The sequence below is a fragment of the Melopsittacus undulatus genome, chromosome 4, assembly GCF_012275295.1.
Source record: "Melopsittacus undulatus isolate bMelUnd1 chromosome 4, bMelUnd1.mat.Z, whole genome shotgun sequence".
NCBI classification, from domain to species: Eukaryota; Metazoa; Chordata; class Aves; order Psittaciformes; family Psittaculidae; genus Melopsittacus; species Melopsittacus undulatus.
In genome coordinates this window covers 67,622,111-67,648,390 of record NC_047530.1, presented here as the reverse complement: position 1 = coordinate 67,648,390, position 26,280 = coordinate 67,622,111, and the positions used below count along the sequence as shown (strand labels likewise).

At 45.8% G+C, this 26,280-nt stretch overlaps 1 protein-coding gene across 1 annotated transcript in view; it reads left to right on the top strand.

Annotated features, from left to right (window-relative positions):
• The window catches only part of CDH23 (cadherin related 23), a 210,892-nt gene that overhangs the window by 51,241 nt on the left and 133,371 nt on the right, over positions 1–26,280 (top strand). The window contains exons 5-6 of the mRNA XM_031053064.2: positions 91–138; positions 376–468. Coding sequence (XP_030908924.1) covers positions 91–138; positions 376–468 — 141 coding nt within the window. The remainder of the gene's footprint in view (positions 1–90; positions 139–375; positions 469–26,280) is intronic.

Genomic DNA, 26,280 nt, shown 5'->3' with positions numbered 1-26,280 from the left:
ATAATATTGGCTAAAAGTCCCAAGCCTGCCATCTCCAGATAAACACTACAGTATCTTTAATTATGTGTTTTTCTTCTCTTTCCCTTTCAGACTAAGTCAGAATTCACGGTTGAATTTTCTGTCAGTGACAGCCAAGGGGTAAGTGTGATTTCTCATTTCATGGTCTCTGCTATGGGTGGAGAGGAGCAGGGAAGATGAGCACATGGGTCTCCAGGGGACTTTCTGCATCACCCTGAGGGGTATGGGGAGCAGGCCCACTGCTGGCTGTCGCTTGCCAAAATCCCACAACAGAAAACAGCCACAGGCTTGCTTCAGGTTTTAAACCCATGCATAAAGCTGACAACCGCTCTCTGTTGTTTATCCTTGTGACCACAGGTGATCAAAGGGACAGTCAACATCCAAGTGGGAGATGTGAATGACAATGCCCCACGGTTCCACAACCAGCCCTACAGCGTCCGCATCCCAGAGGTAGGGATTGCTGCAGCCTCTCCACACAGCTTGGCTTATGGCTCTTCCTGCAGTGGCCATGCTTGCTGCCTTTGCCACCACAGATCTGGCTGTGTGAAGGCCACAGGGCTGTTCTCCTGCCCTGGATCCTCACTGAGGTTGGGGGCAGGATTAAACATCTGGAAATTATTTTTTCTGAAAACATGCAGAGGCAAAGTGACCCATATTTTGTGTGTTGGGAAGGCAGGTGGAAGAGGACCTTTGGGACTCGGGGTCTTTGCAGCTTTGATGATGTCTTTGTTGTGACAAATGTGAACTTTGAAAACAACTGTAAATGGGATTCTGTTTCTTTTTTCTTCTGAGCCAGGGAGAATCTGTGCAGCTCTTGTCACAGAGGTGACCTGAGGCAGGGATAAGTATTTTTCTAAACAGCTGATTTCTGCAGAGTCCTGCACAAAGGCTTTTGCCTCTGGTGGTGGTTTCCTTTAACATGGGACCATTATTGTCCCATCACATCCTAGGAATAGGTAGGAAAGGACCACCTTTCCCTGCTCTAGTGGCCCAAGCTCCCATTAGAGCAGAGAGAATCTTCATGTTAGATCAGGTTGCTCACAGCTTTATCCAGCCAAGTGTTGAATATTTCCAAGAACAGTTTTCCCAGGTTTCTGCTGCTCTCTCTCCATGCTGATCCTTGCAAGGAAGGTGACACTAATCACACCGTCAGAGAGAGCTTCTGCACCTAGAACTCGGCTTGGCAGAAATACACCAGGAACTTACAGATCTGATGTGACCTTAGGCTTTAAAGATGTTGAGATGTTGTGCTTGCTAGTGCGAGGACAACAAGGTCAGGGTATTATATTTGAAATAGGGAATGAGTAGGGGACTTCATGTCATCCAGTGGAGGGAACCTCTCTCTTGCACCCTGGTGCCAGAACAGAGCCTGTTTTCCCCAGAGCATGCCTCTTGTGTTCATGAGGTCAAGTGTTCTTCTGTGTGTGTGAAATCAAGCAGTCTATGGTAATTGAGAGGTACAAATGATTGTGTTACAATGGTTTATTTAATATGCTGGCTGCTGGTGCCCTGCCGTGCTGGGCTTTGATCTTTCCCATTCCCTCTGCTGTGAGGATGAGGTTTCTTCATTAAGTTGCTTGTGATGTATGAGCCGGAGTTTTAGTCTCATCTTTGCACCAAGTCATCTGAAACCTCCCTTTGAGAATGACACTAGGTCAGAGTCATTCCTTCTCTTTAAAGCAAGAGCAGTGCAGAAATGACTTGCCAAAACCTGCACGAGCTGTTCCTCGCTTTTGCCTTTCTGCTTGGAACTCTGGAAGCTGATGAGTGGCTGTCTTGCCTTGCTACTGTTTCTTCTGATGATGGTCTGTCTGCAGAGGTTTGCAAAGCAAAAGGAATGTCAGTGGGACTGAAGGAGAACGGTCTTCCCTGCCCCAAGATTTAGCTATGGTTTTGCTATTTACTGCATCTGGTACAGAGGGCTTCCTTCTCCACATAAAGAGATGGAAAGTGGGGTTTAGCAAGCACGGTGCTTCCCTCAGTGCTCCTGCTTTGCCAATTGGCCTTTAGAGCTGTGCTTTTCTGGACGCTGGCCTCAATTATAAGACGCCTTGTGCCAGCTTCCAGTTTCTATCTGTGATCTTTAACCAAGGGCACTGATCAGAGGGTAATGAGCCACGAATGCATTGCTCAGCTGGTATCCTGAAGGCACTTCTGTTCCTCTGCTGGGGAGAGAGCCTTTCCTTGTCAGGCACTGTGAGAGCAGGGCATGGGGTCCCACTATCTAAAGAGAACCCTCCAAGTGCCCACAGTAGATGTAAGCAATGAACTTATGCATGTGCTGGCATGGCCCTCAAGGAAGAGATGCCCACTTGCTTTGAGAGCTTTGTTGGGCCACATGTTGTCCCTGTTGCTTCTCCACAAATACTCAAAGCTGGAGGTGACACAGCATGGAGATGTGCCTTCAGAAGCCAAGGCTCTCAAAGCCAGGGGACACCTGGGGTGCAGCTGAGGCTGGGGAACCATTCATGAGTAAGTGCTGACAGTGTCCGTGGATCAACATCCAGATAGCTCAGGCCAGGGTGAGTACCTAGAGTGGGTAGCAAAATCTGCCTCAAAGACTAACCAGCCCAAGCCAAAGAGCCTATGGCTAATGAATAAACAGGGGCTGGAGCTTGGGGACAGGGAAGAGTCTGGCAGAAGTGCTAGTGTGGCTTTGCATAGGCTGGCTCTGTGCAGAATTGGCAGCTAATGAGAATTTCTCTCTTTTTAATTTTGAGATAAATGGATGTATCGATTTGCAGTTGTCCTAGCTAATGGACCAGCAACAAAAAGGCTATTTAAACCTCACTGCTATTGTGTGGCACTGGGAAAGTCAAAAGAAGAGTGTGCATAAATAAATGAAACATGAAGTAAACTGACCTTTAAAAACAATACTGCCTCTAAATACTCGTCCTGGCGTTTTAGGCAGTCTGCTTGATATGAGAATGGGAAATTATTTGGGCATGGAGACTGCAATTCCTCTCTAGCATGGGGAGAGGGGAGAGGATGCCCAGTTTAACTGTGGACTCCTCTGCATCACAGCAGCTCCAAATACCCAGACCAGGGATCGTTCATGTGTTGGGCTGATGCCACTGTTCCTTTGTGCTTGTCATGTCTTAATCACATCCCCAGCACCTGCCTGGAATAGCTGACCAAGGGCCTATGTGTCCGGAGAGGGATATTGCTCCAGTGTAATTGTCCGTCCCATCTGGGCAAGGGCATGCCGTGATTTGCTTGTCAAAAGGCAACGAGGCAGTGCGGATGCTTTCAAGTCCGTAAAGAAAAGGGGAATCCTGCTAGAATTGGCAACTTAATTCACCAAGCTGGCCTTGACAGAGCTCATTAAGTTCTCGTGTATTCATTTCAGGCTAATGGCTGTCATGCTGACTGCTGTTTGATTTGCTATAATAGACTTTTATGGTTTTCCAGTTTGCTAGGACGTGTGTGCTCGTGTCCCTGCCCTGTGGTGCTGCTGTAGTACATTAGTTAGCTGCTCATGTGCTTGCTACTCTGACCTTCAGGGTTTGTTCTCTTCTTGGATTCCTCCCTTGCACTTCACCTCTTGCACACACTTTTTTTTACCCTCTTTATCCTCACCCAGCCCCAGGCTACCATGTTTCTGGGAGTCCCATGGTTTGGCTTTCCAATCAGCAGACATATTGTTGAGCCCATGGCAGGCTGTTGTGGCACTGCCTCAGTTTCTGACAAGTCCGATCTGCTTTATCTAATCTATTTTTCCATTTCACTGGATCTGTAGGAAACTCAGTCTTGTTGGATTGTCATGGTTCAGAGCTTTTATGTGAAGCAAGCAAATGAAGTGGAGCCAAGCACCTCAATGGTTTTGTGGCATCTAGTGTGTTGGATTGAAGGTGGACTGTTTTCCCTAAGTGCCTGTTAGGCTTTCCAGTCCTAACTTCCAGGCATGAGACCTTCTGGGGCACACAGCCCTCTGTTTCACCTTTGAAGTGAACAGCCTTTAAGCTTATGGTTAAAAGGCATGGCTCTGCAAGTCTCTCTTCTGCATCTGCTGCTTCCAGGTAGTTTACAGGAGCACATCTTGGGTCCTGCAGAGAAGTTTCCTCAAACATTGAGGCTGTTATGTGATGTGGTAGCCAAGTCTGGTACCTTCTTGTGAAGAGCTGTTTTCCCCCGTGACTCCCCAGTATCCTGAGCTTGCTAATCAAGTTTGAACTGTCCATAGCCTTCTCCTGCGCCTAGAGCATCATCAGTTTTCACAGGGTCACTTAATTGTTGGTTTCTTCACTGAATGTCCCCTCAGGAGGTTTCCAGTGGGGTTTTATCTTCTTTGTTTCCTCCCCCACCTCATTCCTTCTGTTACATTTAACACACTGATTTAGAAAGTAATATGTATTATTGGATTACATCTTATAGCAAAAAGCAGTCCTCAGCAGGCTCTGGGCCATAGACTGCTGTTTAGCACCCTGAACATTCATGAGATGACAGTTGCACCACACAGAACTATCTGTAACTTGACAGGAGACAGTAATTATAATGGGGTTCTGTTTTTGAAAGGCACCCACTGCATCTGTAACCAGAACCATCTGCCTTTGGAATTTGTTCATCTCCTCTTGAGTTCAAGCAAATGCTAGTAAGAGGCAGGGCTGTAGGAAAGGAGTTTAAAAATGAAAAGTAAAGTTTCTGTGCAGCTCAGAATATTGGCTAGGCACCTGTAGCCCAGCCTGCAGGTGTTGCATCTCCTGACCTCAACCCTGATTTACCAATTCATTTTAACTGGGGGGCAGCCAGGCACTTACAATTGACAGCAGTCTCTTCTGCTCAGGGAGCAGCCCCTGGGGTTGAGCCTTTGCAAGCTGTTGGTCACAGTTTCCGTCCTTAATATGGTGGTGTAGTTGAAATGGTGAATTTTATGACTTTTTTTAATTGTGCAGAAAAGTGTTTGGCAGGGAGGGAGAGAGAAAGGAGGGAACCGTCACTGCCCTGTTCCATTAAACAGCCTGGAACTAGACCATACTAGATGGTGACCAGGGGCAGGGAGGATCAGAGAAAACCCTAAAAGCCCTAGCTGTAATTAAAATTATTATTTTGTTTTAATGGTAATAATGTCTGTAATTACATCAGTTTCCGTGCCATCCTGCCCAGGAGTCTTTGGGGGCTCATATAATTCTATTGCCATGGCTCTGAGGCCTGATGCTACGCATATGAAGCAGCTGCAATGAGAGTGAGTTCCTGCTTCAGCTGCATTAGCCATTCCATTGCATGCTTCCAGGCACCTTTTGGGGTTTTCCCCCCCCTTCCTTTAAATAAAGAACCTTTACATTGAAGACGGTGATAACAGAGCTGATAAGAAAGATGTTCCTGCCATGTTGCAAAACAGCCTATAATCATTGCTGGCTGCTCTCCTTTCTCATTTCTTTTCTTTATTCCTTCCTTCCCTCCCTGCCCCCCCTCCTTCTCTCTTTCTCCACACTCACTGTTTTAATTCTCTCCCTGAGCTTATGCTTCTGTGTGGATTTTAGAACTGAACAAATAATTTACAATGAATAACTTATCCAGCCTTCCCCTCCTTCCGCCACTTTTGTGCAAACAGAATTTGCAGGCATATTGAACTCCTCTGCAGCACTTCAGATTCAACTTTATTTATTTATGGTGGTTTGGTGTGCTTTTTCAAGAAAAGACTTCCTAGAAAGGCAACAAATTAGTGAATTATTCAAGCTGTGTTCATTAAACACTATTTTCCAGAAGCAAACCAGTTCTCTCTCCTGGGTAGGTAAGCAGCTCTGTCTCCCCTTCACCCTGGCATTCCACCATGGGTATGGCTGGTGCTGGGGACTGAGGGTGATCTCACCTCCTGTGCCTGCTGGAGAAGTGGGAGATGAGGCTTTGACTGGTGCTTGCTGGAGTTAGGGGCTCTCTATTGCACAGGCATGTGGTGATAATCTTTATCACACAAAACATTTATCAGACTCCCTAAGCATCCTCATTTTCAAATGTGTGTATTGTTGCTGGGTTTTATCTCCAGCCTTTGTCAGCCCTGATGGAAGAGTTGGCTGACAGAATAACAGGTTAGATCTCCATACTGTCTCTCTGGCTTCAGAGAACTGGTCATCATGAGATTGTTTTGATATTTTGCCTTTCCATATTTTTTTTCATTATTATTTTTTAGCCACCTTTAATTACTTTCCAACTTTGTCCAGCAAACTCATGGAAGCAGAGAGATGTGCCTTCCCCTCAATAGTTTTAAGTGCAGGCATTCTGTCCATCTATTAAAAACCTATATTTTATCTGGATGTGATAATCCTTTTCAGAGGGTTTCATCTGCTCTCTAATCACTAGGTAGAATATAATATCCCTCAAAGAAATCATGTCTTCTCCCCTCCTCTCTCAACTCCAGCCTGCATGATCTGCCAAGATGGGACTATTTCTATATTGCTCAGGAAGATTGAATGTTAAAACATATCTTTACATAGAGAAAATTGCCAAGTAAAGATTTTGCCAGCAGTGCCATTGGGTACCCTTTTTCATCAGTAATCAAGAGGCTGTGCCCGTCTCCTGGCTAGCCTTGCCATGGAAGAGCAAAAAGGAGCTGAGAAAGTAGCAAGTGGGTAGGGACTGAGGGATGTGAATAATGCACAAGTCATCAGGCTGAGTTTACTCTGACGGGTGGGATGCCATGTGTGCTGGCACGCTGGGTACGTTTAGCTCTGGGGCGAGTTTGTAAATATTCATAAAGGTCCTCACTTTCCACATGCAAGCAAAACATAAACAGGCTGTTTAAGTGCTGGGAAGTATGGGTGCTGTCTTGGGCATTTGTTCTGGCTTTCGGATGCTGGCAGTTCCTTTGGGCAAGAGCTCGGAAACACATCAGGCAACAGCTGCCATCTTCTCCCTGCTCTTTTCCGCCAGCACTAAAGAAAGGCACTTAAACAAAATAGGCTGCAGTGCACTGAGAAAAACACAATGTTTGGGCTAAAGGGTTTGTACAGGTGAGATCAGAGATGTCCCCAGGACTTTAGCTTTTCAGTGGGTGAGGTGCTTATTAATGAGTCACGCTGCATCTGTATGGTAGGACATGGAGGATTTGAGCTATGTGGCTGGGGTATGGGGGTTTGAAGAGGGCTGGAAGGCTTGTGGAGGTCTTTCCTTTCCTTGTATGGAAGAAGTTGTGTGAGGAAGTAAGTGCTCAGACCTGGAAACATCCTTCCCTCTTAAGGTCATCTGTGTGCAAGTTTTTGCTATTATCGCTGATGTGTATACAGTGACACCAGGTGGAGAGCATCAGAGGATTTTGAGTGATGCCCTGGTGTCCTAGGGAGAAAGAAAGTCTCCACCTCTGGCAGTCCCATCCCTTGTGTGGCTTCACCGGTGAATAGGAGACCCTGGTCCTTTAAAGCACGTGCCTGAGGAGTGAAATGAGAGATGCAACAGAAACTACTGGGGCGGAAAACTCCAAATGGTGTGGAAGTAATGTGTAAAGTGTCCTGGAGATAACAGTCATTTCCACCAGGCAAAACTTTGGCTCTTTCTGGAAGAATACTGCAGGAAGGAGGGGGGACAGCCTGAAAATTAGAAATAGTCGTGCTGTTCTGACCAACATAATGCTGGGGTAGACATGGGGGACACGGGAAAGAAGAAAGGGGAGAAAACAGCATATTTAGAGCTGAAAAGAGAGCCTAGTATGGGGCATCAAGCAATTCAGTGTCTCTCTTAAGGAGCCATAGTGCTGGGAAAATAAGACTCCTGGAGCCGAAGAAAAATTCTTGGGACAGAGGAAGAGAAAGTATACAGAAGCATTCTCTAAGGAAAGAACACACAGATATGGAGGGGAAAGATACCTTAGACAAATCACTAATCGTTTCTCTTGGAAGAAATGGGGACAAGAGAAAGCATCTTCCTTGCTGATCTTCTGAGCAGCCCCAGGACACAGATATGTTCTTGGGTGCTTTGTAGGAGTTATTTCATTTGGGTGCGCAGGCCCCATGTCTGCCTGTCCCCTGCTGATTTTTTCAAAGCCCTGAATTTATTGTAGGTATCTGGCCCAGCCCCATCCTTGAGGCCCGGATGATGTCTGAGTGCAGGATGGCCAGTGTCAAGTGATGGCTCCTTGGGATCCCCTAGATCCTCCTGGCAGCAAGTGACAGGGTGGCTCTGACAGGACATGCTTCCTCTGTAGCAGAAGCAGTGGTTTGTGGTCCCGCAGCATCTCTTGCTGCAGTAGCAATTTAGGTTTGGGCTGAAAGGCTGCTCTTTTCCAGGGGACTGGAAGCACCAGCACCGGCTGTTTGAGCGCAGCCCTTTCGGTATAATTACATTTACACATCTGAGCAGCAGATGGCTTCAAGGTCTCTTCCTTGTCCTGGCAGGAGGAAGGGCTCTCTGCTGCCAGAAACGGGCAGAGGAGCTAATGAATGTGACCTGTTAGCAATTAGTTTTGTTTTATCTTTCTTTCCTCTGGTTACAATATTCTCCCAGAAGCCTGGGATATAACTTATTATCTTGTGCCAGCCAGCAAAAGCCTCATCCCCTCCCTTTGAATCCTTGTTGTGTTTACCTCCCTCTCCGTACATCATCTTTTAAGTCAGCAGCAGGAGCATGCCTGGCTGTAGAAGTGTTTATTAGAGTGTGCAGGCTATGAAGGCAGTGTGCAGGTAGCAACTGCTTGGTGCAAGGCAGCAAAAGAGCCTTCACTGAAAGTTATTCTTTTTTTTACCCATATAATCATGCAGTTTGTTGGTTTGGGCTCCTATTTCAATCATGCCACCTAAATTAAGGTATGATTAAGGTCATATTGAAATGCACCGTGCTGGAGGATGGTGCCCCAGATGCTGCCATTTTAGGATACAGGCTCTTTACTGAAAGAATTGAGCTCAGCAGCAGACCTGTGAGGTGGGCACACACTAGCATCCTTGCTCAGTGCATCTAGGAAAGGGGAAGCTAGAGCTGTCAGAAGACGCTTGTCAAACTATTTTTTCTATAAAAATGCCATTTTTAATTAAGATGGAAATACTTAGGGAAAATGTTGCCATTTTGACTGCAAAGCTGAGCAGAAATAGTGTTTTAAACGAACAATAAAAAGCGCTCTTGCAATAGATTCATTCCAATTTCTTCTTCAGAATTGCATTTTGTGTTTTATTAGTTTGTAATGTGTCAGTGACAGTCATGTATAATAAGCTCTCTGCTGCTGGTCATACTTTGTGATAAAATAATAGACTTAAATCAGTCTCTCCTGCAAATTTTTAAATATTTATGGGTGAACTGAACTGTTTGTATTGGTTTCAAACTATTTTCATTACAAATGGAAGAAATTTGATCTAGGAGGACGTTTCAATCAGTATTAGGCAGCCATTACTTAATTTCAACCATTAATTGCTGTTGAAACTTAAAATGTTGATTTATTTCTGTCAGTGTGAATAATGAAAAAAGCAAGAAAATTGAATATAGGGTTCAAGGCAACTTTGTTTCAAGAAAAAAGAAAACAACAAAGTTTTTAAGTTTCAGGATTTGCTTTACAGGAGATTTGAAAAGCATTTTCCTTCTCTATTTTCTTTTTCCCTTCCTAAATGAGGATGCAAACCAAACCTGTCTGGGTGTGGGTTTAGGCAGCTGATACTGTGTGGGAAGGCTTGATCCAGGGGCAGCATACACTGAGCCATTGGGCATCTGTGGAGATCATCTCTACCGCTGCAATGTTACCATCAGGCCCCCTCCTTTCTGAGCAGCAGAACTGAGCAAATGTGTGGGAAATGAGCTTTGCAAATGCACTTGTGCAATTTTCTTTCCTCCCCACTGCCCCTTTCCTGACTCCTGCTGTGTTTCTGCTGCTCTGCCTTGCTCTCCAAATGTCAGGCCCTGCTCTCTTTTCCAGTGTGAGCAGTTCACAAGGTGGTTTTGTGCACACATGCTCGCACGTGCATGCGAAGGGTCTCGACAAAGAGCTGTGCAAGCCAGCTCTGTGTCCTAATGCAGTGCATTTCCAAATATTTAAGTGAAGTGTGAAGAGGTGCATGGGTGGAAGGAGACAGCTAGTGGCTGTCACCCTGTGTAGGATGGTGGTTGTTTGCTTCTCTATTTGCAGGGATTGAGTTTATGCAGAGTGGTCCAGGAGGTCTCACTGGGGTGCCAGTGAAGTGTGTTTAGCCACAGCCTGTCTGCTCCAAGCTCAAGCAGTGGTTATGCTGACAGCCTCTCTGTTTTTCAAACCTGCCTTGATTTTCATTATGTTGATATGTCACTTTCAGCTAGGCTTGGCCTGCAACTGTAAATCAGACTTGAAAGGGTAATGGGAAGGAGGGAAGTGAAAAGAGGAGATATTAATTAAGTCGGCCACCTCCTGCTCAGCCTACACGTGATGGTTGCTCATATGTGTTTGGAGGCATCTCCAGCTTAGATGACCTGGGGTCTGGCAGTTTGTACCAGGGTGGCCACCAGCTCTACCTTCTTACTGGAATTTAAGGCGGAAAAAATTAGTTTGTAACTGGTAGGTTCATCCAAGGCATGTTTTTTAGCACTTCTCAGTTTGTTATCAGGAGTGGAAGATATAACTATCTTTCTCCAATAAGTAAATCTTTATCTAGAGGTAATTTGAGAGTGCAGCTCTCTGAGCTTTAGAGAAAGAAGGACCTACTTCTGTTCCATACCATAACCAGACCTTAGTGGGCAACCTGAACAGGGCAAGATTTCTGCTGTGTGTGTGATTTGGAGGACCCCAAACCTACATAGGTCAGGAGCTACTGAGCCAGCACTTGGAAAATCACTCTATTAAAGGTGCTGGGAACACTCAGCCAGGTGTGTGTGTGCAGATTTCTCAGCATCCCAGGAGAAAAAGCTGCCCTCTCTGAGATGTGCTGCCCATGCTTTGCCTTTGATGTAGGCTGAGAGGGTTAAAGCATAAAGCTGTTCCACTGCAGTGGTTAGCTGATGGCCCGTGAAGCATCACAGGGGTTTTCAGCTGGCTGGTGAAATAGCAGGACAGGTGGATATTTTGTTTTCCTATATATAACTTGTGCATTCAGGGAAGGAAATTTTGCAAAGAGGCTGTTTCTTCTGGTTATGAGCACTCAAGGACTACGGCACTGCAGCTGACCCCAGTTCTTGCAGTCAACAGGGAAATGGATGTCATGCAAGTGGGGATGTCTCTGCCCTGTGGGACATAGCTGCAATATTGCCTCTGAGCACATCTGCATTGTGTGCAAACTCCTGCTCAGGTCTGAGGGCTGCATGAGCTTCATTGGATGTACTGCGAGAAAGCTGGAAGTCTGCATCCTCCTGCTGAGGGTGGGCCAGCCTGCTATCCCACCACACATCACAGGGGCCCTTGTCTACAAGTCTTTCTCTTGATCACTTCACTTCTGAGGGCCTTAAACACAAGACCTAGCCCTGTCTGCAGGGCAAATGGTACTTTTTCAGCAAGGTTGTGTCTCCAGAGCCTATGCTTCATCATGAGTCACTTATCATCATCATCTTAACTGGTGTCTTGCTCCGTGTTCCCACATCATCTTTGATCTGCTCAGATGATGTCAGGAGAAGGTCAGCTGTTCTCTGGAAGACATTAGACTTACTTTTTGCTTTTAGTAGTATGAAGCAATGAATCCTTTTTATGTTCTTAATGTGAGCATCTCTGAAAAAAAAGAACAAAAGTAGCCGCCCCTGTCTCTGCAGGGTGTATGGGTGTTTGGTGGCCCAAGCAGCAGTGATGGTGCTTCCTGCTTGCACCTAACCTGCATCTCCAAGGAGGTTGATCTCTAGGCCTCTGGTATTTTGGAAGTTCAAGAGGCAACTGGAGGATGGAAAAAGAGTAAGAAGGAGTCCAGTCCCTGGTAGGAGGGTGCATGGTGAGGAGAAGGCAGCTTAGAGGAGACCTTCAGGAAAGATGGCTGGAAGCGACAGGAGGAGCCAAATGTTACCCTGGCTGCAAGGGCTGCGAGTCACATCCCTCCTGCGTGTTAGCACTTGAGGCTGAGCTGTGGCAGGCATGCTTGTTTTCAGGGGGTAGGGGAATGGAGGTTTGTTAAAAAGCCTCATCAGAGCATTATGGAATTGGAATGTGAGGGGTAATTGAGCTAAAAGCCATTCTGTTCCCGCAGTCTGTGCAGCAGGACCAGCTGAAGCACCCTCAAATGCCAGCCCAGGAATCCTGCTGGAGCACCCCCTCAGCTGGGTCCTCTCAGCCACCCTCCTGTGCGTAGAGCTTGCAGACAGGGGTAGGAGATGGCCACTATAGCAGTGATGTGGAGGAGAAACCAGACTAGTGACAGATGAAGGTTTTGTATGAAACAAGCACAGAAAGGTAAATGGGTTCCTGAGCTGCAATCTCCATGCTTGCAGGCATCTGTGTGCTCTCTGAATGAGTCCCTGCAGCTTGGACAGCATCTCTTGCATCCATCTGTGGTCATGTCCTCTCACTGCACCCCTTCCCCATGTAGGATGTCAGAGCAGAGCCCCATCAGGCAGCCCCACACTCCCTTCCCTTGACACCTATTGTGCAAATGCCACCCACAGATGGAGAAACGCTCCACAGCATTCACTAGCAATGGCCAAACAGGTGATATTTTTGAATAATTGGAACAACTAGATTAACATTATAAAAAAGGAATAAGGCTGCTTGGGATGAATGTAATCATTAAGCATAACTGCAAGATGTTAGTCACCACTCTGATCCCCTCCCTCTCTAATGGAGGGAGCGTGTAGAAGTGGATGGGGGCTTGGATAGCTGCCGACATGACCTCAAGGAGGGGATTAGCAGAAGACCCCTCAAGTTTGGATCTCTAGCACAGTGACAGCATGAAGTGCACGGCCCTATTGTGTACCTTGTCATGTGTTATTGATTGCCAAACAGGCACAGTTAAGTGCCTCTCATTAATATTTGTTTTGGACTTTTCCCTGAATTCCGATGACTGGAGGAGATGCTTCTTATCTCTCTCCTGCAGGTTTTCTTTCTAGAGGATTCCTCTGGCGGGTGACAAACCCGGGCTATGTAGCTGCTCATCCCACTTTCGGGAGGAGGGATGAGTTAGTAGCTGGCATGAGATTTTGGAAACTGCAGAAAGGAAGCGAGAAACCAAAATTAGCACAAAATTAAGAGGTAAAAATTGCTCTGCTCATGTCATGCAGATGAAATATGGATTTCCAGGTGTGGTTGCATTTGTGAATCTCTTAAAAAGGGACTCTCTGGGCACATAGGTCATTCTGTCCAGACTTCTAAATGGACGAGCAAGGACAAAAGGTGTGAGCTGTGGAGCAGGTAGCCAGGGACTGCTTCTCAGTCAGTGCTTTTGTAGCTGGTTTTGAGGTTTCAAACTGAGAGAAAAGGCTGTGACCAGTGGATGTATTGTGGGTACCTTCTGGGCTGTTGTGACATCGGTCTTTAAGCATCTCCATCATCTAGAAGATGGCCTTCTCTTCTTTTCCATTCATCTTTCTGTTCTGGAAAGCTTGTTCTGGAGGCCTGACTTGTGCATTCCTATGACTGTTGGTCATCTCCCACTTACTGATTTTTGACAAGAGGGCTGCATTTTAACATCATGCTGTGGTGGTGCCACTCTGGCATCGTGCCCATTTGATCAGATGCTGCCTTTGAAGCAGTTGCTATGGCCAAATGTGTTGGGAAGCTGCTTGTAAAAGTTTCTTGCTTTGATTGCTTGGTTTGTTCCCATAAATAACAAGCTGTTTACAGAGTAAGGCATGAAGGAGATTGTCCTAACTGCTGTATCACACGCTGTCTGATGTCCTAGGTCTAAAGTGGATCCTCATTTCTCTCCTCTCTCCCTAATCCTGGTGTGTGGTGGATGACTTTGCTATCTGTACCCCTTCTTCCAGGCAGCGGGGATCTCTAGATGGCTGTGCAGGTCTCAGCTGTTGGATTATCATCTGTCTCTCATCAACTAAGGCACAAAATGGGTTTCTGAAACTTGACTGTAGCTTAAATAGGGTAAAGTACTATTTCTTTCTGTCTAGTATAATAATGCCTTGTTTGTCAGGCTTGACTTAACCACAACTAGTCCACCCAAAGCTATTGAAATGATTCTGAGCATCCATTCCTATCTATTCAGGTTGTGCTCCTAGGCACTTAGGTTCAGCTTGTGGAATGAAAGATTTCTGGTGTGCCCAAAAGCAGTGAAGAGAGCTATTTTAATGTGACCACTTCTCTAGCTTTTCAATGGAGAGTTGTGTTCATGTCTGTTATGAAGTGATATTGGAGTCCATGGAGCATGAGAAACTGCATTTGTTTGTGGGTTACAAATGAAGACCTGTCAAAAACCTTTTTAAGCGGTGGCAGAAGTTTTCTTTTTCATGATCTATTTCTCTTAAAGGCTTTGCCTCCCAAGGTTTGGCTTTTCTCTTTCTTCTCTTCTATGCGTTTGAAAAAACGCAGTTACCAAAAGCTGCTCTTCTCCTTTTCTTCTATCTCCCCATCCATTTTGTGGGGTGTTTGGATCCTCTAGGGTGCTCTTGATTCTGGGGGAAAAAAGAGGGTGATGAGCACTGGGTGAGAGGTGGAATGGGATATGGATCCCTCTTTGTGCTTGAAGCAAATGCTTTACCATCTTCTTGTGGGGAAAAGGGTGTAGGTTATTTCCATTGATTTGGTGTCAAGAGATGTTTTTCAAAGAGTAAATGTGTTTATAGGATTTCTGTCCTTTTGTTGTAAGAAGTAGGACGTTGTTTCTGGGCATGGGAGTTTGCTAAAAGTGTGTCACATCGGTTCTTCATCAACATGTTTCATGCTGCAACCCTATTCCTAGGTGTGCTAGCAGGTGGCGTACAAAACATAGTATTGTTTATTGCCGTTCACTACAACTGTACCTTTTATTCTGTGCAGGCTCTGGACAGGCACTGGGAAGCTGGTTTCAGGCACCATGCCTTGATGTGCATGCTCCTGGCTGTGTCCATGGCTTACATTTGAGTGGCAGAAACATCTGCCTGGCTGTGGGTTTAAAAATATGATACAAGTGGACATGTACAGAATAAACAGCAGTTGTCAGAGCTGATGGGGTTGTTTTTTCCTACCCCTGTCTCAACTTAAGATTTGTCTTAAAGCATTTATGGGGAAGGCAAGAAATTGTCACAACCAGTGTTTTCATGCAAGCACTCTTCTTCCACTTGCAGATTAAACACCATGGGAGGATAGGGGATGCTGGGATGTGTGCTGGGGCATTTCAGCCTTAATGCAGGGAGGTGGTCTCTGGTTTAGGTCTTTCTGCAGGAGGATTCACATCTTTACCTCTCTCCTCTTTGCACACTTTTATTATTACACCTGGGGGAAAATGGTGTAGTTTGTAGAATTCCTGGCATTCCTTTGGCCAATTGTTTGTAGCAATGTCCTACAAGTAATGAGCAGAGATGCTTTACAGATGTTCATCTCCAGACTTTCAGCTACCCAGAAAAGTTCCTTGCCTCAAAGGGGGGGATAAACTAACATTACTCTGTGCTCCAGCTGAGTGGGTCTCATTGCTAATTAGCAAGGGATCTTTGTTAGGAAGAAGTTTCTTGCCATGAGCTGCCAACCCTTTATGTGTGTGCCTTGCTGCTGCTCCTGGAGTCCCAGGTGCAATCATATCTTCAGTGGGGCTGGGAGGTGTCAGAAACCCAGAAAGCTGCTGGGTTGTGCCAGCAAGCACCAACCCTGGCATGGGGTGAGAAAATAGAGGAGGAAGGAGAGGAGCTGTATGGCATTTATTGAAAACAGTCCCCCTGCAAGCACCAAAGGACCTCACTTGCAGAGAAGCAGCACTGTGGTCTTGAGCATTTGGGGTTTTTCAGCAATCTAGTGGGAGGCCTTGGAGGGGAAATATTAGTGGTGACACTAACTAAATGTTAGTGGTTATGGCCTGCAGCTCCCAGAAGGTCTGATAGAAGGAGGCTTTAATTAACTTGTCCTTTTGTGGGTGTTGTGCTACTTTAGTTCATCGTAGATCCAGCTGCTCTGCATTTATTTGTGTGACATGTTTGCTAAGTGAAAGAGGGGTCAGTAGCAGGGGAGCTGGATCCTGCCCAGCTGTCCTGGCAAGAGAGCAGCTCCTGGGAAAGAAGACTCTAGTTTCTTCTGGTCCATGTGGGACAGTAGACTGGTGCTAAGTGAAACAATAGCCACAGGTTTGATATTCACAGGCTTATTCAAGATGCTTCTGTGGCCATGTATTTCACAACCTGCAATAAGGTCTGTTTCAGCTGAGCTTGTTCCAGCGGAGGACCGAGATTTAAAATAACCCAGATAAAATTAACACAACAGAAGATGACAGCTCCCTCCAAAATCCTTGGGACTGACTCACAGTCCTGCAGAAAAGTGACTGCAGCCAGGTGAGAAGGAATCAAACCAGATGAAGTAGAAACAATTTGCATCCCCTTAGCACATCTGACACTTAAAGTTAAATGAATGCTGATTTAACATGAACTTAAACCCAAGCTGGCAGGAAAATCTCACCCAGGTATGTGTCAGCCTCCTTCCTTCATGGTCACTCTGTGCAAATCTCTGGGATGACTGGCTGGGCTGCTGCATAGGGCACTTAGGATGACTTGGGGAGAAGATGATGGTCCTGCATTTCCTTTTGTGTGCTCCAACATGAACCAGAGTCTCTCCTAAGGAAGCTGCACCATTGAAAAACCAAGAGTATTTGTGTTCCTGCAGCTCCTTAAAGAAAGATTGGACAGAGGTATTGATAGCTGTTCTGGGTTTGCCTGCCTCTTTTCCTACAGACATCTTCTTTCTTCCCCTCTTTTTGCCTTGTGCAAGAGGTGGGCATCCATTGGCTTGGTGTACTTCTGCCCCCTGTCTCTTCTCGTGCTGGGTAGCTTCTCTGGCTGTCTTTGGTCCACAGTCATGGCTGATTGCTTCAGAGCCTGTTCCTTGTGGGTGATATCACATTCCCTGCTGTAATGATGAATGAAGGATCCCAAACATTCCCCCCACCCACTTCTTGCTTTCCTTTTTCCAGCAGGGATTTCTCTCACAAAGCTTGCCTGTCGTGGGCCATATATTCTGGGCTGGCATGCCAGAAGTGCTTTCATTTAACAGATCTCTTATCAGGGTCGATTTTCTATTGTTTTTTCCCTTTGGGTGTGCTTGGGGGAATTTATTCCTTTTAACAGGTTTATTCCAGTGTCAGATACTGGTTTTAAAAGGCTGGAGGGCCCTTTGATTTGATTTCTGGAAAATATATTTGGTTTCTGGTCTCCTCCTGGGGCCAGGAGGGAGGGATGGATAGAAAAGAGGAGGAAATAGCAACCACTTCCACCCATTTAGCAACAGCTTTCTTATCCTGTGTGTATTTCACACTCGCTTTTCTTCCACTGTCTCCATGAGCTAAGTCCTGCCAGTGGTCCTGCAGGAACCCTAGTGCAGATAATGCACCAGATGTCTCCTTATATACTTTCAGGGGCAGATCTCTAATTCTTGCAGGCAACCTATACTGGCACAGATGGCTGTTTGCATGTCTGCTGGCTGCTGTTACTATTTCTGAGGGAGTTGTGTTATCAGCCATAGCAGTATCTGTAGCAATAAGCACTTTTTCAGATCTTGTTGTGAAGGTGTGAAGACAGTGTTTTAACTCACAGAAAATGTGTGAGCCAAATGAAGTCCCCCAGTGAGGACTAGGAGAATAGAGGCATGGAGACAGGATGATTGCTTACTCCCTGTCCCTGTGCTATCTTGCGTTTATTTCTCCGTTATGTTCCACCAGTCTCAAGTTTTCTTATAAATGCAACTAGAAGATGGTATTGGTTTGGTTATTTGGTTAAATTTCTAGGAGGGATTAAATTGAGAAATACCCCCATACATCTCCCTTGCAGCTGAGGGCAAATTTAACCACTGATTCCAGAGCTTCTGAAAATGGCTCTCTCTGAAAATGAATTTTGGCCTCTCAAAGTTCAAACATTTATCCTGAGCCAGAAATATGCACAGATTTGCTCTCTAATTTAATAAAGCCATCCAAATAATATGATTCCTCCCATAACCATCGTTTATGTTTCACAGTGAAATGATAATGAGAAAGTCATTAGAAGTAATAAACAAAACAAAACCCACACAGCAAATCCTTCACTGAGCCTGACTGATGGGAAGAAGAGCAGCATTTGAGTCTTAGGCCACATAATGTTTGCCGGGTGCAGCTGTTTTGAAGTAGATCTGTTCTTGAAACATTATTTTGCTTGTTGCATTTTAATGGGATTTTGCTGGCAGAGCAGGTGGACACCAACAGGGCACAGGCACAGGTCTGCAATTGGGTTAAATTCTGCACCAGTGCCAAGTTGGCATTTATGCTTTCACCTCTTGGGGTTGGCTACCACTAATGATTATTGGGCACCATTCGTTCCCCCAAATCCTCCTCTTTATGAGTTTGACAAGGTGCTTTATTTTGATTTCCTTGGTGAAGACTTGAAACAAGTGTTGAGTGAATGTGTAGTGATCATGAACTACATCAGAATATCAAAAGTCCCTTCTCTTCTTTTTATGTATAGCTGCATGTGCACTTTGGGTTGCAACCTGCATATTTGTTTCTGGGTTATCCTCATCCAGGTGAATTTTCCTTTGATATCAGTGTTTTGCTTCAGTGGCCATTCTTCGATTTAATAGCTCTTTACCATTTATAGCATTTATTGTTGCTCTATCTCTCTTCTGTTACCCTTTTGCTACCTGACTGTGGCACTTAGGTTCATGGTTTAGTAGTGGACTTGGCAGTGTTAGGTTTAGGGTTGGGCTTAATGATCTTAAAGGTCTTTTCCAACCCAAAGGATTCTGTAATTCTGTGATTTTTTCATCATTGTGAAGTTGTTCCAGCTGGGACCATGTGAGGTGGCTGATCTGTCTTACCTTCACTTTGGGGTGTTGGGAGATCAAAGCAGAGATTGCCAGAGAGACTGGTGTGCTATTGTTGGGCATTTGCTACCACTCTCTGTGCTGGGGGCTCATGCTGGGTGGTGAAGTCCTGCTTCCAACACAGCATTTCCAGAACTGATATCACTGTGATTATTTGGCTGACACTGTTATACCATTCCAGCTCTGGCATTTGTTCTTTTTGGCCCAAACCAGCCCACATCTGATGCTGCTAAATGTTCATTCACTGCCTCTCATCCAGGCTTTGGGGGAGGGCTAGGATCTCAGGAGCATCTGATACCTGGTGGTTTGTTGGGACTGTTGGGCTTCCATCCTGTCCTGGTTTGAGCAGTAGCAGTCATCTTTCTCCTTCTTGGTAGCTAGTGCAGTGCTGTGTTTTGACTTTCGGACAGAGAACGGTTGCTGATAGCAAGTATGTTTTGAGTTACTGCTCAAATGTTTGGTTTGTCCAAGACCTTTTTCTGAGCTCATGCTCTGCCAGGGAGGAGGGGAGGCTGTGAGGAAGGAGAGGCAGGACACCTGACCCAGGCTAGCCAAAGAGGTATTCCATACCATAGCACATCATACCCAGGATGTAACCGGGACAAACCCAGAAGGGCTGGAGGCTCTGGGGGGATGGAGGAGGTATCGGTTGGTGCTCGGTTGGGCAGGGTGGGGTGAGTTATGGGTCGGTGGCTGGTGAGGTGTTGTATTCTCTTCACTTGTTATTGGCTTTATCATTATTATTTGTTGTAGTAGTAGCAGGAGTGATTTGTGTTACACCTGAGTTATTAAATCGTTCTTATCTCAACCCTTGGGGGCTACATTCTTTGGATTCTCCTTCCTAACTCTCCGGGAGTTGGGAGAGCAAGGGGAGGGGGGGAAGTGAGTGAATGAGCTGTGCGGACTTGGTTTAAACCATGACACATCCTCATTCATTGGCTTTCTGATTCAAGGGCCTTTTGTTGATTTACATGCTTTCAAAACTCGCAATGACAGTATGTGTACCTAATGTAAGCCTATTTTCTTTTTTCTCTTAATTATAAATTTAAATACTACAGTGTGAGCTGCTCTTCTATATAGAGTCAGTCGCTAAACTGGACATCCTGAGGGTACAGGCAGATCCTATGAAATGTGTGCTTTTTCCAACCATGACCACTGCACCAACTACTGTTTAGTTCTTGCGCTTAGGAGAGCACACTATCTGCTCATGGTCAGATGATGTAGAGTATCACAACCTGTGAACGTCTGTGTAGGTATGAAATGACCCTTCCTTAAAGCTTGGGGTTTTTCCTGCTCTCACTTGAGCTTTCCTTATTTTTAGTTCTAATTGCTGTTTTGTTTTATTTTGTTGACCCTCCCTAGACACTGGATAGCTCCTATGTGTGTGTAAAGGTCAAGTCCCATGCCTCTTGTGAAACTCAAAAATGGAAGAGTTGAGTTGCCCTTTTTTATTTGTTCTGCCTTTTTGGGGTCATGATGCTTTTTTTCTGTGAAGAATGGTCATTTGTCTAGAAAGACTGCAGGGAAGGGATGCTGGAAACAGCAAGGTTTAGCAGTGCAGAAAGTTTGGCTCAGCCAGCATAAGATACCAGGAGAGGAGATGGAGGAGTTTTCTTCTGCTCTTCCCCTTTCTAGGCCTCTGCTATTCTCTGTCCCTCATCCTTGTGTTTCACCATCCTTCTAGCCGTCATAGGAGCTCCAGGGGTTGCCTGTGGCACTGCCGGTGCTGAGCCAGGCATGTAAAATCTCCTGCAAGCTGGAAGATGCTTCCTCTCTACTCCTGTCCAAGAGGGATAAGGAGTTCTTAGTTTTCCACCTGCCTTCCCTGGCCTGAGCTAAGTGCTAGCAAACAGCTCCTCCAGTTTAAAAAAAACACAAACCATCACCTCATTTTTCATTCCTCCTGTATACATTTAATAGAAAGTAAATAGTAATAGAAGAAGCTCCGCTGGCAGAATGTTCCAGGGAACATATCTTATGCACTGCTCTTTTCCTGCTCTATAGCTCCTGTGCAGGCTGATGAACTAAATTGTGCAAAACCAGATACGTAACAGCTCTTTTTACCTTCCTTTGAAAACTAAATAGTACATCCAGGCTCTCCCTGGACAAACTCTTGCCTGCTGACATTTCCCAAATTGTTCTTTTAGGGTCCTCCTCAGTCCCTTCTTGCTTGCACTGTGATCTCCCTCCTTTCTCTTCCTAAAAGAAAATCTTACTTATTTTTCACCTTTGGAAAATGATTTAAGGAAAAAAAAAACAACCCAAAACATAAACAAAGCAAAACCAGATGTGCACACACTGGAGCTGCACGGTGGTCAGAGAGGAGATAGCTGTTCCGGCTTTTACTCATTTTTCCTACCCAGATATGCTGTGAGCAATTGGCTATCCCCTGAGAAAACGAGACTCCTGGGTCCCCTGGATGCTTTCATCCAGGGGGAACTTTTGTATTTTGAGTGTATTTAGCACTAAGTCGAACACAAGTTTCCCGTAAGCCATTGAAAGCAGCTTGCAGCCTGTGTCTTCAGCAGCCTGCTTTTGGCAGAGAGCTGCTGGGTGTGTGAAACCAGCGCTTGGTGAAAAGCTGAAATGCCCAAAGGCATGCTTGTTAAAAATGAGTTCCCTTCTTGTCGGAAGGGTAGATCTTCAGCTGGAGATGCATGAACTTGTGTTTTCCAAGAGACTGATCCTAAGGATGCTTTTGCAGGTGAACAACTGCTGTATCAGGGAAAAACAAAGTGATATTGTTGTCTTAGCTGCTAGGATGCTTGTCCATCCCTGGAGAATGGGATAGCTCATGGGGGTAACAGGCTTTACTGGGACTGAAAATGGAAGTAATCATCGCTTTGGAGTGCTGGAGGAGATCCTGGTGGCTTCCCATGTCTTATGGAGAAGTGTAAAATAGAGATACTTGCCCCTTTCTGGGGATGTCAGAGGCGCTGTAGGATGGACCTTGCCTGTGGCTACAGTGTGGAGGAGTTGAGCAAAGCATGGGAATTGCTATTTAAAAGATGGTAATAGAACATGACTGTCTTTTATAGGAAATAAGGGGAATTGACAAATCTGATTTATTTAATAACTGCAGGGATGCTTTGCGTACACTGGTAAAACCAAAATAATTGCAAATCCACTTTTTTTTTCCTTCTGCCTCTTTTTGTCACACTTCTGATAGAAATGGCAGTTCATGGGCCAAAATGCCAGACCCTGGTTTACCTAAAATCATTGGTGGGATGTTATCTGGCACCTTCCACCCTGAGAGCAGAGTGCACCCCAGAAAGAGAAGAGCTTCATTTTGTGGCAGGGGGTCTTGATATGTTCCTGGAAAGGTGTAGGGAAGGTGGTGGGTGATGGGCAGCCATGTGTCACTGCCTGCCTTCACAGCCCTCACAGAGATGTGGCAGCATACCCAGCCTAAGTGCACATCCTCAGAGAGGGCCTGGCATCCCTCCGAAGGCAATTCTCATTCAGTGAACAGTGGCTTGGAAATAGTCAGTCATCAGGCACTTATGGATCTTTCAAGCCCCTTTCTCTCCCTAATAATCCCACCTCTTGGGAGGTATTGATTCTCCGCTGCTGGCTGCCTCTTGGTATTCCGCAGTCCACTTTTGTCTGTGTAAATCGCTGCGCTGTCATTTTCACGCAGCAATTACCTACTCTTGATTTCTTTCATCCTGCGTCCTTTGCTAGAGATCTAAACCCTGTATTGACAAACTACCCTGGAAGAAATAGAGGGGTTGAGGTCTGGGCAAAAGTTGTGCACAACAAAAACTTTGGGGAGTGTTTCCCCTGGGGTGTGATCATCTCAAAGGTGCTCAGTCTGTCTGCAAATGTGATTTTATTCCTTGCTTTTTGCTCATCCTGAATCTAGGAAGCTCTTTGACTTGTTGCTGTGCAAAGGATCAGCCTGAAGAGCTAGGGGAAACAGGTTTTCAGGCTGTCCTTGATCCTCCACTGAAAAATAAGCACCCATCTGCATGAGCTGTGGCCTGCTATGGAGAGGTACCAGTGTCCAAGCAAGCTGTGCTTTAGGTAGACAAATCCCAAGGTGCATGATATCAGAGGTGCAGAAGGTGCAGAATCAGAGCAGCTGTGTCTTTCTGATGGTTTTGGGGCAAAAGCTTCCCCATTGTCTTGCTCTGAAGAGCTTGGGTCCAAAGGTGGTTGCAGCAGAGCTGGGGTGCTAAAGGAGAAAGCAAGGTGGAAAGTTTAGGAGATGTCTCTACTTCAACAGAAGCAGTTAGTATCAGCTGGCAGGGGTTTTGGGTTGCTTACTCTCTTGTGATAATGCACATGCATGGAGGCATTGTCACCTGAGAGAGTGGCTCGATTTTGGGCACAAAAGATCCCACAAGCACCTGGGTGAGATGTTGCCAGAAGCTGCATATGGGGATGGGGTTTGTCAAGTGCTGCAGGTGTCAGGCTGTGGCTCTACAGGGTGTGCTGGTGTACAGGGGCTGTGCAGCAGTGCACTGGAGAGTCAGTGCTCATGGACCAACAGCACTGCATACAAAAAGGGTAGGCACCTTCCGGTCTCTGTGATTTGTTTATGTTTCCAGTCTGAATTACAAGGAAAAAGACTAAAAATGTCCTTAAAAAATTAAAGCAGAGATTCATGCTGACATTTCTAGGTCCTAAAAGTCATCAGGGAGAGCAAACATCTGCACATACATGTTTTGGAGTACCACAGCAGCTTTTCCTAAAGAAATTGACACAGTTGTAATCAAAACCCAAACCAAACAAACAAAAAATGGAAGCAAACAAAAAACCTACAACCAAACAACAAAAATACCAAACTCCAAACAAAACCAAACCCCAACAAACCAAATACAGACCAAGAAAGGTTCAGCCTCAAGCCCTTGTGCTGGAATTCCATGGTCTTGGATAGTTTTGATGGTGATGAAAGTATCAGTGCAGCGGATCTAAGCTGCTTCTTACTTTCTGAAGGTGGTGCTTTGATTCAGGGTTAGGGTTGAGCCATGTGGGGAGAGGGGAGATTGGAGAATTGGTTTTAGTTCCAGGTGATTACTTTAGTATACAGGTGGATGGAAGTTGAAGGAAATGGTGATTTACAGCAGTGGGGATTCCTTCAGCCCCATCTGCTGCAGTAGGGGAGCTACAGCGCCCTAAAACTGGCAAGTGCTGTTCTTAACCTGGCACAAAGTTTCATTTCCAAACTTGAAGGCATTTTGTTATTAAAAGGGCATGCCTGGCCGGTGAGGGCTCTCACTTGAACAGAATCCCCATCCTAGCAGAGAATAAATAAAAAAACCAACTGGCCGCGGCTGCCTGAGGAGCGCCGGGACCAGAGATAGGGCCAGAAGTCAGATAACAAACAGTGTCCAAAATTGCAGCGCCTGGTGCAAGGCGTGAAATTAAAACCTTTTCTGCCTCCTCCTGCATGCTGTAACTAAACAGCTCCTGCCACAGTCTGCCAGCACTGGGAGTGAAGAGAAGAATAATTAAATACATGGAGATGTTTACATCTGAGGGAAGGTCTTCTGAAGGAAAAGATGATGCTTCTCTGCTGTGGACCCATGGGTTCTTTGGTCCTGCAGCCTGGCTAAAATTGGGAGGGTCTGTGGGCTGCCCTGCTTAGCTGCCTTTCGACTGCCTCTGTTTCCCAGTAGTAGGAGGAATCTATTGTGTTTTTAATGTTGTTGTTATCTTTTCCTCTGAGTTTCCTTCTCCACCTTCCCTTTTGGGCTCAGCACCAGCCCAGGGATATGTGCTGGTGTCATATTGGCTCTTCCTTCTCCAGGTTTAGCAGGCTTTCCAAACCTCAGAAAAGGCATTTCTCTGGAGTTACCACCCAGTAGTGATGAAGAGGGCAGCACTTTTTAATCAAAGGTACATTAGGTGAAGCTCATATTATTCACTCTGCTTTACTGCAGCTATTTTTACACGGGGGTTAGAAGTTAATACTACCCAGAGAACCTGGTTTGCAGGATTCTGGCAAGCACCAGAATCCATCAGCACATCCAGACAGGGTAGGAAAGAGCCCAAGCAAAAAAATAAACTCAGAAGCTGAACTGAAAAAGCAGTCAAAACCCCAAACCTTTTTTTTTTAAAAGCCAGACCCTTGATAATAGAGGGTCTGGTCTGGAGGGGCAAAAACCAGCCAGGACCATTAGCTGTAATCAGCAGAAGGGCAAGCTTCTGCAATCAGCATGGAAAGGGGAGTGAGAGCCATAGCAGGAGGGCTCAGGAGTCTGTGGTGCTGCAGGGTCAGTTTTTTTTCCCTGCCCTGAGAAATGAGCCTGTTCCTCTCCCAGCCCTTGTCCGCAGCCACAGTCGATTTGATAATGCTTGGGATGATTCTTCCAGAGAGATGTTGGTGCTCAGGAAATGGATGTTGTCTGCAGTCAGTATCAGAAAGCAAGCAGGTTCAGCAAAGGAGGCTTTGCAGGGTTGTGTGAGTTTTGGTTTGTGGGGGTCTTTTTGCTCCCCCCACTCCTTCTCCCAGTAACACCAAGGGTTTAAGCTCTACTAATTCTTTCAGACCCAGCAAGGACACTGGGAGAGCTGGGATCTCCTCTGCTGGTTGAAAAAAGACATGATGAACTGAGAGAGAGGAAAGGAGGGTGTTATCCCTATGCTCCAGAAAAGGGCCATAATGCAGGTTTTTCACTTTCTCCTGTATTTTGGGCATTTTTGTTTATTTGTTGGTTGTTTTTTTCCTTCTCTCTCTCTTGTTCCACCTTTTCCTGTTCTTTGACATAGAGATCCCTTGCTGGAACATGCTTTCCACACTGGTGCTTTCTAACTATTTTACTGGTATATTGTCTCTGCAGGAGATGCTATGGGCGAGGCTGTAGGACTCAGTTGCCTTGGTTCTTGTGATGTTCCTGGGGGTGTTCAGAGATTGGAGTCCTTTAAAAAACCCAACCAAACACAAAACCCAATCCCGAGCAGTTTTATAATAAAACACCAGGTATTTTTAAAAACTAGTTAAGGTGTTTTTAAAATCCGCTTGCACAATTGGTGTCACAGATTGACTGCTTTGATCCCTCTTCTGATGCAACTTCACAACATGCTTGGTCAGTTCTTCAGGCTGTGTTGGGCTTTGGGCTGTCTCTGGGCTTTCTTAGAAATTAAAGAGAAAAACTGTCTTAGCATAGAGTTTATGGGGCCTCAAGCTGATGCACAGAGGTGCAGCAAGCACCATTGTCCTTGCCCCAGAAGCTGTAAGGTAGCAGCAAGAGGCTGCAGCTGTGAGGAGGCAGTTGGAGACAGCTGGTGCTAAGTGAGAAACTGGGGGCTCCCACACTGCTTGGGGCTCAGGGCATTGCTGCTTGGCTGAGGGCTGGTTCAGGTTGTATTATAACACACAGGCAGAGGGCAGTTTGCTTTTGCTACCATCCCTCCCAAAACTGAGGTTAGGGAGTAGTTTGAAGGCAAATTCAGTGGCTTTGCAGGCACTCAGAGAGGCTTTCTGACAGCTGGGGGGACTTTGCAAACCAAACAATGCTAAATGCCTAAGACAGCAGAGAGAGGAC